Here is a 14,399-nt window from a genome sequence, read left to right as displayed (position 1 = left end):
AACATTTAAAATTACAAAGTTAGAAATGACTGGGTAAGTCATTATCAAAATGAATGTGCTAACTACTGTCATTTGCAGCTTTTGAAACTATTTTTAACCAGGCCTTGAACAATTGCTCCTGAAAGTGTGAAATATAGAGGCATGTACCTTAAAGAAAAGGTGTTACTTATCAAATAAACTGCAAGCAAGAAACCTTTAACTAAAGTCAGCACTTGATAGTAAAAATTTTTCCAGCTACATGAAAATATAAACTAGAGTTTGTTATCCCTGAAGAAATCTAGAAAATAAATTTATTGTGGGACAATACATTGATTTGTATGCTTGACTTCTTTTTTTTCGCTCCCTAAATTAACAGAGAAAAATGGCTCTTATTATGACCTCTAGTGGACATAGTGCAATCAAGCATAAAAGTGACTTCTCTTACAGAAACAAGGTGGGTAAGGTAATATTATTTTATTGGTACAACTTCTGTTGGTGAGAGACAAGCTTTTGAGCTTACACAAAGCTCTTCTTCAGGTCTGGGAAACTTAATCAGTGTCACAACTAAATACAAGATACTACATAATTCTTCCCAGTAGTAATGTGCACATTTGATCTAATCTGTCGCCTATCATTTTGCAGAAAGATGACAGAAATTGATTAAAATCAGAGCATTTATTTCATGTTCTCATTGTCTTTGAAATATTTTGTTACTAAACTGTAGGACTATTCACTTCTTTTTTTAACTTTTATAGGTATCCTACAAACATCAGCTGTCAAGGTAAACTGATAGTAACAAAACAATTTAAATGTATTCATTTTTATGGTTTACCAGTAGCAGTAAAAAGATGCAATAGCAAAACAATGGTGTATTTCGTCCTTGCTGTTCCCTTTAGAAGTACTGGATTCTGCCCAGGTTTGGCATCAATTCTGAAAAGAGATACTCACTTGCCCTTCCTCTTGGACAGAAGGAGCCAAATTCGGTAATACCTGGTTTAAACTGAACGAGATGGATAGAGTTATACTTTGGATGAGCTTATTCCAAGGTGCTTCAGATGCTGATGAATATGTGCCTCCCTTAGAAAAAAATCAAGGGAGAGGAAAAATAACGACTCCCCCCCCCCCCCACCACCACCACCACTAAATCCCAAACCAAGAAACTCGGACAGGCTCATCATCATCAGTGTGCTGTAACAATGTGTTAAAATTCTCTTCAAAAGGACAAACTCATGCTGAACGCTAGCCAATTCAGTAAGGCAGGTCTTAGTAAAAACAAACATTCTCTGCTGGTATAAGAAACAACAAGGAAGAAAAATGAAGATAAATAAAATCAGCGCATAAATGAAGTGGCTATAAATAAAACAGCCGGAAAGAACGGACGCTCTTGCACTGTTTTCTAAGTTATGCGTGTGGTGGGTCCGCAAGAGGACGGACAGAAGATAAGGAGGGGGAGGAATGTAAGCTCCTAACCCTGACGTGCATCGGGCACCTTAAAAAGAGCAAACGCGTCAGAATTCAGAAAAAAAGGAATCCGAAAGATTGGTGTTTCTCCCCCCCCCCCCCCATATCCTCAAAGCTTGTGTAGGTGTGAGCGCGCTCTGCCCACCCAATTCCCATCCCAGCGAGCTTTTACCAGCAGGCTCGTCACCCCTAATATGAATGTAAAGATACGATGAAAACAAAGAGCGCTGGTTCCCAGCTGGGTTAAACAAGGAGGGGGTAAGGTGGTGATCAAACGTTTCTGGGCCAGGGACTTTCAGTCACTTTCTTGGATACCGACGGTTCTTTGCAGGCAACTTCTCCAACGTCTTCGTACGCAGAAAGCTGCCAGCAAACAAACGTGGCCTTGGTCTGAGTTTACAACCTCCCGCTCTCCAGCAGGCTGCTGTGCAGAGTCTGACGGAGGCCAAGTCATCAGCTTTGCAAAAGTCCCGGGCTCCCCCTAAAGCCACCCACTTCTGTTTTCCACCCTGCTCCGCTGCCTCCGGAAGAAGGCGAAAATGGGCTGAAAGCTATTCGGGCCGAGAGCAAGTTGTTCTGCCCGTGTGAAATATTAATGCGCCCGTGAAACGGAGCTTTAAGCTCAAGCGAAGCGCAGGCAAGAGCCCGGGGGAATCCCCGCGGGGCTGGCGAGTAAATGACCGGAGAGTGATTCCCCGGGAGGCCTCGTTCCGGGGGGCGGGGCCGGGCCGGAGGGCGGGAAAGGGAAGGAGAAGGAAAGCAGCCGCTGGGTGAAACCCCCCGCCCCGTCCCCCGAGCTGCCGCCAACCCCTGGCGGCGAGGGACGGAGGCAGAGCCGAGGCGCGAGGCAGCTCCGCTCCCTCGCCGTGCCAGGGAGGCAGGAGGAGGCGTGTCCCCTCCCCGGCTCCGCGGAGCCGCTCTCTCTCCAGCTCGCCTCCGAGCAGACAGCGGGGAGAGCGGAGGAGGCAGCGGAGCGGGGCTCTCCCTTCCTCCCGGGCCCCGCGGCGGCACCATGCCCGCGGCGCCGCCTCCGCGGGCCGCCCGCAGCAGCAGCCGGGCACGGGGAGCCCCGACGCCCGCAGCCGCGCCCAGCGGGCTCCCGGGCTCTCCCTCCGCGCCCCACTGAAAGCGGCAGCTCCCAGCGCCGCAGCTTGCCTGGGTCTCCCTCCGCCCCGGGGCGCGGGCAGCCGCTGGCTCCGAGGGGGCGCACGCAGCTCTCGCCGGGGACCCGCCTCTCCCCGCCCGCGGGGGGCTGCAGCCGGGGTCCCCGAGCCGGGGCCAGCAGCCGCCTCTGGCTCCCCCGCCCCGCGCAAGCCATGAACTTTGGCCGGGGCCGCTCGGTGGTGTTGAACGTGGGGGGCACCCGCTACTCCTTCTCCCGCGAGGTGCTGAAGGACTTCCCGCTGCGGCGGGTGAGCCGGCTGCACGGCTGCCTCTCGGAGCAGGACGTGCTGGAGGTGTGCGACGACTACGACCGGGAGCGCAACGAGTTCTTCTTCGACCGCCACTCGGAGGCCTTCGGCTTCATCCTGCTCTACGTGCGGCACGGCCACCTGCGCTTCGCGCCGCACATGTGCGAGCTCTCCTTCTACAACGAGATGATCTACTGGGGGCTCGAGTGCTCGCACCTGGACGACTGCTGCCAGCGCCGCCTGGACGACCGCATGGCCGACACCTACACCTTCTACTCGGCCGACGAGCCCGGCGACGGCGGCGAGGACACGCGGCCCCCGGCCGAGCCCCCGCCCGCAGCCGAGGGCAGGAAGTGGCTGGAGAGGATGAGGCGGACTTTCGAGGAGCCCACCTCGTCCGTGGCCGCCCAGATCCTGGCCACGGTCTCCATCCTCTTCGTCATCGTGTCCATGGTGGTGCTGTGCGCCAGCACCCTGCCCGAGTGGCGGGCGGCGGAGAACCGCAGCGTGGAGGAGCACAGCAGGTACACAGCAGACTCAGTGAGGGAGCCCTCCGGGTAGGACGAGTCACTTATTTTCCCACTGTCCAGTCCCGTGTGTCCAGTCCCGTGTGTCCTGCCGCTCATCCTGACAGTTAATGACTATCAATTATCGAGCACGGTGATACTCCACCCTCTCCCCCCCCCCCAGGACTGACAGCCCACCGCACAACCGGCCCTGAAACTCCCCCGGGAGGGTAATGCCTGCCCTGGTAGGGGTTGGATCGGAACCTCCTGGGCCCAGGCTCTATGCTAACTCCCGAATAAAAAACCTCCTTACCCATGAGCTGACCTTGTAATTAGCAATTCCCTCATCTGTAAATTAGACGGCTCTGAATTTCAATATGTATTTATTGCCGCGGAAACCTCCTAAGTAACAGGGGGAACCTTGTAGCTATTCTTAGTCTAGAAGGAGGGGGACAGAGTCTAATCTCGGTTACACTGGAGTAAAATGGATCCTGCAGCCCTTTTGCCCACCAATAATCATAACCCATAGGAATAATCCCTTTCAAGTCTGTGGGACTCTTCTGAGTAAGGATTACTCAAGTGAGGAAAGGGTGTAGGATTGGTCCTCCTAAGTGGAGAAAAGCAAACTAAACCCCTAAACTTTAAGAAATAGATTTATTTTGTCCATTTTTGATTGTTTTAAAAAATTAAATGCAATATATATTCCATAAATATACTGACAAGGATCCAGTCCTCCAATATATACTGTACACAAATGCCCCACTTCTGCTAGTTCTTAAGGATGTGAGTAACTTTACAGCCCTGCATCCTGGCAGGACCAGATTCTATACATCGAGTCATAGACCTTAGAGATGGAGAAGGTCTGTTAGAGAACTGATTCTGTTCCCTTACAAGTGTATTATATAGTGTCCCAACAGATATTTAAATTGATGCCATACATTACATTTGATTTTAGCCGAAACAAATTTAAAAACATTAAGGTTGTGAAATAAACAAAGACATGCAAAATTGATATTGTGGCTTTCGGGCTCAATCCTGCAAGTCTTAAAAATATGAGCAATCCTTATTGGACTTGATTCTGATCTCACACCAGTGTTGAACTGGTGTAACTCCATGGATGTCAGTTATTCCTGATTTAAACAAGTGGGAGAACAGACTCAAATGCACAGACTAAGTAAGAATTACTCATCTGAGGGAGTTCGACGTATACAAAAAAAAAAAAAATTGTCTGTTCCTCTTTGCTGATGGGGGACATTTGTGTGCCAGCAGAAGTTTTCATCCTCCACAGTTCAGCCTATCCTGCTTTTCTCTATAGTTAAGTCATCTTGTCATTATGAAATCAGTCTGTTACCATGGAATTAATTAGTATGTAATATATTCTGCAATAATAGTCAAATTCATTCCTTGGAAGTATGTTCATGGTTTCCATTGACTTAGATATATGTGTGCAGCTCCAAGTTCACTGTAACTGGGCCAAAGACTTCACTGCAAGATCAAATGGGGGTGGAGATGGACTGAGAGGGAGTATCAGAGTAGCAGCCGTGTTAGTCTGTATTCGCAAAAAGAAGAGGAATACTTGTGGCACCTTAGAGACTAACAAATTTACTCCTTTTCATTTTGAGAGGGAGTTGCTCCTGTTTAGATACAAATACCATGGGTAAAAATGAAAAGATCTATAATTAACCTTGATATATGTGAAAGTTTCTGGCGGTTTAAAAGCTTGCCTTTAAATTGTCCCTAATTATTTCAGATATCTCCAAAGAGTAGATACCTTGGATGATTTTTATGTAACAAAAACTTACGTAGATATCTAACGGATAGAAAAATATGTGCTGACACACCTAAGCACTATTGACTTTACTCACAATAATTCTTGATGGTGTGCAGGTCAACTGTAAAGTTGTTGCACTTACCTAAATGAATTTTTATTTACACCTAAGCGTTACATGTTTTATACTTAACTTTTAAACAAAACTTAGTACCCCTTCCACAAAAACACATTTATATAACATTACTCACCAGGGTAACCTTGTCCCATGTATAAGTATTTTCAGGAGTGAGCCCTAGATACTAACAACATACAATGTGGCCCGTACCTGGGAAAGAGAAGGAAAAAAAAATATTGAAGAGTGGTCTGTAAATAATTGGGGAAAAAACCAGTATCAGTGGTAGATTGAGAACTATTTGTGATGCCATATGGAATTGCAGAGAACTGGCTTACGGGATAGGGAATCAGGGTTGTGCTTCAACAATCCCTATCCTGTTCTTGTAGGAATCTTTACTATCTAGCCAATGATGTAACTTGGTTCATTTGAGATATAACTTTATTCATATATTATTGCTTCACAGATGTTAATAGTTTAACACTGAACACATTGCAAATGGGTGCATGTTCTTCCTCTGGTTGCCACCATACTTATAGGACACACTGGCTGAGGTAGCATAGTTTTTACATAGAGTGTCTATCATAATTATCCACTTCAATACTAAAAACATCAGGAGCTGCAAGAATGTGAGTTTATTTGCAGCTAGTGTAAATCGTCATAGGCAAGTTGACTTCAGTAAGCTTGTGACAGTTTACACCAGTTGAGAAGCTGACCCTGAGAGCCCAGCCCTGCAAACACATGAGTATTTGTTACTTATGTATTTCCAGGATCAGGCCCCAGCACAGCTGTTATCTGGGTTTACTGCCTTCCTGCTTGCTTACCTTTGAATTTCCTTGCTTTCACTGGTATAGTTACAATTTAACGTTATTTACATTTAGAGCCAGATTTTCAAAAGAGCTCAGCACTAAAGTTTTCCCATGAAATCCAATATTTTTTGAAATGTAGGTATCTGCTGTGTTTTTAGTCTCTAGTATGTTCATTAATAAAAACTATTGGCCTTTTATCAGTTCTTCCTCCTCTTAAAAAGGAAAAACAGATAAAAAATACAGTGGAACAAAAACTCCCATTAATTTCTTTGGTATGAGGGACAGAGTATTATATTTTTTCTCACAGCACTGAGCTGGTGACTATATGTCAACAATAAATGGAGATGTTATTTAAATAATTCAGAAATAAGAATCTTTTCATTTTCTTAGTGTATGTACAATGTGCCTCGAGTGGCATGTGACAAAGATTCACCACCATATGTGGTCCACTGGTTGGATCATTAGCTTCCCTGGTCCAGGCCGTATACTGAAGGGGAGCACAACATCCCTCCCTCACCCCTGATTTTCATAATGCAAAAGATCAGATGACTTCAAAATTTCTCAAGATTGGCATGTGAAAGTTAAGGTATATCACATGACTGGCATTTAGCACAACTTTTTTTTCCTCCTGGATTTCACAGTGAATCAATTGCCTCAATCTTTAAATTCCATCAGTAAAGTTAAAAAAAGGCTTAATTATTTTTAATACCTATTATAAATTACCTTTTCATTAGCTTCTAGGATTTTCTGAAATTCTACTGGACTTTTATGGATGAGTCTTGCAGTCCTTTTGCAGAAAAAGGTTCCCATTTCAGTTAGCTGAGGAAGGACTGCAGGAGTAAACCCATTGACACAGTTTTAGGACAAGCTTTAGACTCTTTCCAGTGTCTTAAGCGCACCCCTCAGGTGACAAGCGTTTCTTCCTATGATCCAGTCTCTGTTGGACTGGATCTTTGGGTGGCAATTCCCTGTTTTACAACTATTAACAACAGGCCCAACTGTGTTTTGGGGCCTATATAAGCCCTTTTCCTCTGGGGACCTGTGACCAGCAAACTGAGTAAACAAACTTCTAAACAAATCATTATTCATCCATCCGAAAGGTACACAGCACACAGAGCAAAGGGTAAAAACAACAGAGGTCTATCTATATAGTTCCCCTTACCTACACCTAATCTTTTCTTAGAAGTTTAGTAAATTCCTTTCAGCCCAGTTAGCTCCGTCTCTGGTATGGGAGAGCCTGTTTGCTGCAGTTTGTGTCTTTCTCAGAGCATTTCCATTTGTGTCTTCCCCTGGGCAACTACTGACAATCCACCAACAGGTAAATTAAGGTGCATATGATGATATTTATAAAATATATGCTTAATTACTTCAGTCTCTACAGCCATACGTTAAGTGCATCACTTTGCACAGCACTCCTAAGGTCTAATTGAAAGGCCAACTGAAGTAAGTGGAAAGACTCCCATGGACTTTAACTGGGTTTGGATCAGGTCCCTAGTCTTTGGATATCTAGATTAATCGGGGAGGGAGGTAGTTTATCTCCTGGGATATTTCATTATATTCTGGGGGCTCTCTCTTAAAAAGAAGATGAACAAGATAGCTAATTACCAGAGTATTTACTGCTTTTTAAAAATAAATTAACACATACAGTAATTGAAATTAATTTCAGTGCCCACTCATTTGTGTCAGAACCTTGCTATTCCCCTCCCAATTCTTTACCTGCACATTCCTTACACATTTATAATGTTTCATTTTAAAATGTGCCCATCGTGATGTAGGCATCTGTAAACTTTTTATAAAACCATCAGTTTAGAATCAATATTGTAAGAGAGAGACCCACTGTCACACATTAGTAGAGTAAGCTATGATGGTTACATTTGTCCTGTGTAAAGTAATTCTACGTACAGCAAAGAGATGCACTCTGTTTTCATTGGAAACCACAAAGCTTCATTACGATTTTTCCCAGGCTGTTTTTCAATTTTAAAAAAATAATTTATTTCTTGGAAAAGGTACCAGACTGGTCATCCCGGCAAGTGAATTGTTATCTGCAGAGCAAGTAAAGTATGGACAGAAGCTGGGCAAGCTTCCCCCAAACAGCCCAACCAATCAGCCTTGACCCCCTTCTCTAGGTAATACCACTAAGAATGATAGAGTAGTTCAATCCACAGCCTATACAGTCCTCTGTCTTTAGGGAGACTGGTAGTAAGAGTGGTGTCAACTAGTGCCAACTGACGCCAGTTTTGTGTACATGTTCAGATGTGAGCACCCATTCACAAGAAAAAGAACTGAGAGCAACAAACCTTTCACACGATCCTCTGAACAGCCATCAGATGACTGAGTTTTGGTCATGACCATTTGGGTCAATATGTGTAGTAAAAAGATCTATATTCTATCAATCCTCTGGAGTCAGGTTCCCTTAAATTAAAGCCATATCATATCCTCTCACTTTTGAGAGGAAGATAGAGGGCCTAGGAAACTCAGGGAGAGTCACGTAATGGTCCTCTCTTAGGGAGAGGCATGGAGTATAAGAATTCCAAATCCTGCCGATCCCAGAGATTAGCAGGGAATGGGGCTTCTGGTTTGCAGTGAGGCTTCCCTCCATGGGGCTATTCCTAGGAATGAGGGAGTAGAAGTACAGAGCAGAAGCCATATACCATAGCTGATACTATTACTTGTCCCAGACTCAGTCATCCACAGACTCTTTCCCCCTCTCCCAGACTCTGTACTCCTCAAACTCCACTTCACCCTTACCTCAGGGCCTCCTTCCTTGTACCTGATATGGTGGGTTCCCATTAAAAGTTGCGTGGTTGGAGAGGCTGAGTAGTACCCACCATATCAGGTACAAGGAAGGAGGCCCTGAGGTAAGGGTGAAGTGGAGTTTGAGGAAGTGAGGGCTGCTGTGGGGGAAGTAGCCCAGGGAATTGTACATGTCATGTTTCTAAAAGGTCAGCTACCATAGCTGATACTATTACTTGTCTCAGACTCAGTCATCCACAGACTCTTTCCCCCTCTCCCAGACTCTGTACATCTCTTCTCACTCCCTTTCCTCCTAGGGCTTTCTCCTACCTGGTATGTCCCACTCATCAAGGGAGAAGAATTGTTTCAGGACTTCCACAGGATGCTGTGGAGCAGACAGCAACAGCCCCAGTCTCCCCTTCTGATGCTTTTGGTGATTTAAAGTCCTCCTCATAGACTCATAGATTTTAAGGTCAAAAGGGACCATTATGATCATCTAGTCTGACCTCCTGCACAATGCAGGCCACAGAATCTCACCACCTACTCCTGCAATAAACCTCTCACCTATGTCTGAGCTATTGAAGTCCTCAAATCATGGTTTAAAGACTTAAAGGTGCAGAGAATCCTCCAGCAAGTAACTCATGCCCCATGTTACAGAGGAAGGCGAAAAACCCCCAGGGCCTCTGCCAATCTGCCCTGGAGGAAAATTCCTTCCCGACCCCAAATATGGCGATCAGCTGAAACCCTGAGCATATGGGCAAGATTCACCAGCCAGATACCCAGGAAAGAATTCTCTGTAGTAACTCAGATCCCACTCCAGCTAACATCCCATCACAGGCCATTGGGCCTATTTACCATGAATATTTAAAGATCAATTAATTGCCAAAATCATCTTATCCCATCTGTGACGGGGCAAGGCCAGATGGCTATGGAAGAGTAGTGGGAGATAGATATATTAGCTCCAGGCTAAACAAATCCCTGGTACCCGGATAAGTGAAATGGCAGCTGCTCCAGGTCAATTAAGACCCTGGGGCCAATTAAGAACTTTCCAGAAGGCAAGGAGAATGCTAGGTTGATTGGGACACCTGAAGCCAATCAGGGGCTGGCTGAAACTAGTTAAAAGCTTCCCTGTCAGTCAGGTGGGTGTGCATGTCAGGAGCTGTGGGAAAAAGTTGCGTGGTTGGAGAGGCTGAGTAGTTCCCACCATATCAGGTACAAGGAAGGAGGCCCTGAGGTAAGGGTGAAGTGGAGTTTGAGGAAGTGAGGGCTGCTGTGGGGGAAGTAGCCCAGGGAATTGTACATGTCATGTTTCTAAAAGGTCAGCTACCATAGCTGATACTATTAGGGTCCCTGGGCTGGAGCTCAGAATAGGGGGTGGGCCTGGGCCCCCCCCCACCTTTGCCCCCTGATTAATCACTGAGACTGGGAGACAACAGAGACTGCAAGGAAGGATAACTTCTCCTCGCCTCCCTCGCTGGCTTGTGATGAAAATGGCTCAGTAGACTGTGACCCTTGTCCCTAGAGAAAGAAGGGTTATGTGGAGGGTCACAGTGAGCCTCTGAGGCTAGCGAAATCCACCAGGAAACGTGGGACCCACGGAGGCAAGGACAGAGCTTTGTCACACATCATACCATCTCCTCCATAAACTTATAGAGTCTCCTCTTTGTTCCCCGGTGTCACACAGCAAATGGGTATTTAGGGTCCTGAAAGTTTTTGATTTGTGGACCGATCTATAAACTGATCCTGTGTATGACACTGAAATGAGAGCTGTGCAAAATCTTTTTGGGACTTCCTAAGCTTTTCCATTGCAGAACATTTGGACCCTGACATAGACTCACCATCCTGGAGCACCTCCTCATGGCAAGACTCAGCATTGCAGCCCTTCTGTCTTACCCTCCTCCTCCAGGTTTCAGTGGTCTTTGCAGTGACTTGGCCCTCCACTAAGGTCACACTAAGAGTCTGGCCCCTCCTAAGGTAAAAGAATTCCATCTTGAAGGAATGAAAACTCTTCCACTTGTCCCAGACTCAGTCATCCACAGACTCTTTCCCCCTCTCCCAGACTCTGTACATCTCTTCTCACTCCCTTTCCTCCTAGGGCTTTCTCTCTGGAGGACCAATTTCTCTTAAACCTCTGATCCTTGGGGTATCTTCCCTGGAGTCTCTCTTCTCCCAGGCTAGCTTCAGGAGTCTCCATTTCCCCAGCTGTCCTCTTCATTCAGGGACAGTCCCACAGCATAAGCTTTTTCCTACAGAGCAGAAACTCGCACCTTCTCACATATGACTCCTCTTCCTAGTGTCCTGCAGTCCCTCCTCTATAGAATCACCCAGTCTGGTTCTCCAGCTAGGTCTAATGCTTAATTATCTTTCTCCCATCCAGGTGCAACAGAACTGACTAATTGGGCTTTCTGTCTCTACTTAATCCTGCCTCTTCCAGTCCTTTTTGGAATGTACCCTATCACAGAGCCTTTACAACCTATTGTGCCAATAGGCTGTTGTGCATGCTCATTCTCAGAACTATTTTCCCAGGAAGAGATGCCCGCCTCTCACCCTTTTTCACATACTGAAATCATGCTTGAATGTGTAGAATGTAACCCCCCCCCCCCAGTTAGTAAGTATGTATAACTTAGGAAAGCATAAGCACAGTAAAAAAAAAAAAATAGTTGCTTTTCTAAACACCACCTACCATCAATTACCAGAGGGCATTTGTTCACATTATAAAATAGATCTCTGCAAAATTTCAGTTAAAAAAACTTAAGCTGTGTTTGAATCTCCGGAGACCAGAAAATACGTTTGAAACCACTAGAGTTTAGTTTCCTACCTTCACAGAACTTCAGAACACCAAACACATTTGTTTCCAACATTTAATAAAAAAGAAGAGCTCCTTGCCAGGCTAAGATACAGTTTGTCGTGTTTTAGCCCCAAACACCATTTTATAGCTACATTCTAAACTCCTTTATATAGAGAGGGCTGTGACTAGGTAATGGAACTACATACATCAATTTAAATATAGGGACATGAATGCCTCTGCTATTACTGACTTGTCCCATGACAGGTTTCAGAGTAGCAGCCGTGTTAGTCTGTATTCGCAAAAAGAAAAGGAGTACTTGTGGCACCTTAGAGACTAACAAATTTATTTGAGCATAAGCTTTCATGAGCTACAGCTCACTTCATCAGATGCATTCAATGGAAAATACAGTGGGGAGGTTTATATACATAGAGAACATGAAACAATGGGTGTTACCATATACACTGTAACCAGAGTCATTCATACAAAGGTACATTCAGACAGGGACAGATTGTAACTAGCCCTGTGTGCGGGTGCACCAGAGAAGGAGAGGTGCCAGGATCTGACATGTCCCCTTACTTCCTCACATAGGCTAGCCATAATGGGCATTGGCAAGATCTACTCATGACTAGGGTGCTGCAAACTTCTACAAAGTGGGTAGGAAGGGATGGTGAAGAGCTAGAGTTTCCCCATCCCCAGCAGCAGTGGTCAGAAGACAACTGCAGAGCAAGTGCACTCTGTACTTTCTTTAGGCACAATAACTGAACCTCTGGGAGCTCCAGAAGGCATTTTGGGAAAAGGGACCTTGTTACCACCCCTAATGTGGGGCTGTGACCATGTATGACACAGTCTAGCCCGTTCAGATATACTGTCACTGACAGAATGCAGAACTGAAAGATGTTGACAGGAAAGTTTTGAGAAAACAGTAAGTCGAGAATTCCCAACCACTTTACAGATTCTGGCCCTGAATCTGCAATACTTGCTCAGGGAATACTCCCATTAACTCAGAAGATATTATGTGTGGAAGTCACTGGGAGTTTGCCTAAGCAAAGACTTGACCATTGGAACCAATGCTTTGACATTTTTCTAGTTCAATGCTGCTTTTATGTGGAAATAAGATTTTAGGAACAATTTAAGCACAAATGGATGTTGACGGACTTTAATCACATATTGTCTTGTCATCTGTTTTCTTCATGTGTCCTGTTGACTGTGTATGTTTTTATTCAGAAGTTTAATAGATGATAAAGCCACTCCAGTTAATTCTTTTTTTGAGATTTCAGCTAATTTCTTGGAGAATATTCTAAAGAAAAAAAAATTATCAGTTTAAAAAAAAAAAGAAGAATTCACAACTGAAGGATGCTTTGTGCCAATTCAGAATATGATTACTTTGAGTACATCATACTAGTCTTGTTAGTGACTTTAAAAAAAGGCATTTCCAAAGCAGTCTAAGCCAGTCTATATGTAAAATAGGTTAGTCTGTTAGGGAATTATCAGTCAGAACAGAAAATTAAACGAAGTGATTGGTTTAGAAAAAGAGCTACAGAGGACTGATTTTCATTTCACAGATAAAGAACCACATTAAAAATAATGCTGAGGGTCTTATTTGAAAACTGATAAATACCTAGAGATTTAGCGTTTTTGATGAGAACTAAATTTTCATTTTGTTTAGGCACAAGCAGGGGTCATCGACACAATAGACGATTTTATATACCATCTGTGCTAGAATAGCTAACCACTGAATAAAAATGAGTTCAGCATTTTCTCTGAATTTCTCAGATTTTGTGAAATTTTGAGGGAGCATTATTTTATGTTTGTTTAAAAAATATTTTCTCAATTTTTAATGGTCGGTTGTTTTAAAACTGAAATGAAGAAGGGGGAAAACCTTCTAAAAATCTTGATTGGAAACATACGGAGTAGATGCTGGTTTTCCTAATGATATCAACATAAAGTCTGTGTTGTAAATATGTATTTAAACTTTTTAAACTTACATATGATTTAAACAATGGACTATAATATATAGTCTGTCAGGTGAACATAGAGTGAGACAGTTTTAAAATGTATATGCTTTATTTATCCTCTTCCACCCTGTCTCCTCCTCCATTAAAAAAGAAGCAGGGTGTTTGGCATAAGGAAATATCCTTATTAAGAAAATATTAAGAAAAGTGAATACAGAATATGCTGTGTCCTCTTCTTCCAGGTGAATGCATCTTAGTTGGTTTTAATTTCATATTATATGTCAAAGATAATTAGACCATATTTAGGGCTAGTTGCTAAATCTCAGTTTTCTTAACTGATGCTATTTATCTATTAATGAGCATATAAGTAACAAACAATGACTCATTTAAGACAGAGTTACTCAATCTGAGGCTGCTGAGCTAATATGTAGCCCTGCTGAGTCCTCATATAGGCCGTAAGTCTGATCATCACGTTCTTCTTACTCTGCCTGGTCTCAGGAGCACCAACTACCTATCCCCAGTGACACATGTGGGATAGGATGGGACTGGATGGAACAAAGCTACTGGAATTATTCTATGAAGGGGAGGAGAGTATGGTCATAGAGAAGAACTGTATCCTTCCTATCAATAACCAGGGAACGGAAGAGGGACAAAGAGAAGAATGGAGCCTTCTTCTCAATAGCCAGGAAATGTGGGAATGTATGGGGGCGAGAGGGGAGGTGGGAAGGGGCAGGTCAAATGGAATGATTGACGCTATCATATTGATTGGAGGGAGTGTCAAAGCTAGAACACATGATACCCTGATTTTACTTCACCATGCTTGCATCAATAATATAAGATCTGATGAAACAACCAGAGCACCACAGTATGCAGCAA

At 44.2% G+C, this 14,399-nt stretch overlaps 1 protein-coding gene across 2 annotated transcripts in view; it reads left to right on the top strand.

The window, feature by feature from the left end:
- Positions 1-2,163: 2,163 nt before the first annotated feature.
- KCNG3 (potassium voltage-gated channel modifier subfamily G member 3) overlaps positions 2,164-14,399 on the top strand; it is a 29,439-nt gene continuing 17,203 nt past the window's right edge. The window contains exon 1 of one of the 2 annotated variants that reach the window (XM_038396153.2): positions 2,164-3,409. In XM_038396153.2, coding sequence (XP_038252081.1) covers positions 2,757-3,409 — 653 coding nt within the window. In that variant the 5' untranslated portion in view covers positions 2,164-2,756. The remainder of the gene's footprint in view (positions 3,410-14,399) is intronic. The other variant, XM_038396154.2, reaches the window with a different exon arrangement.

Source organism: Dermochelys coriacea, chromosome 3 (genome assembly GCF_009764565.3).
Source record: "Dermochelys coriacea isolate rDerCor1 chromosome 3, rDerCor1.pri.v4, whole genome shotgun sequence".
NCBI lineage: Eukaryota > Metazoa > Chordata > Testudines > Dermochelyidae > Dermochelys > Dermochelys coriacea.
The sequence above is the reverse complement of the archived record's forward strand: the minus strand, read 5'-3'. Positions and strand labels throughout refer to the sequence as shown.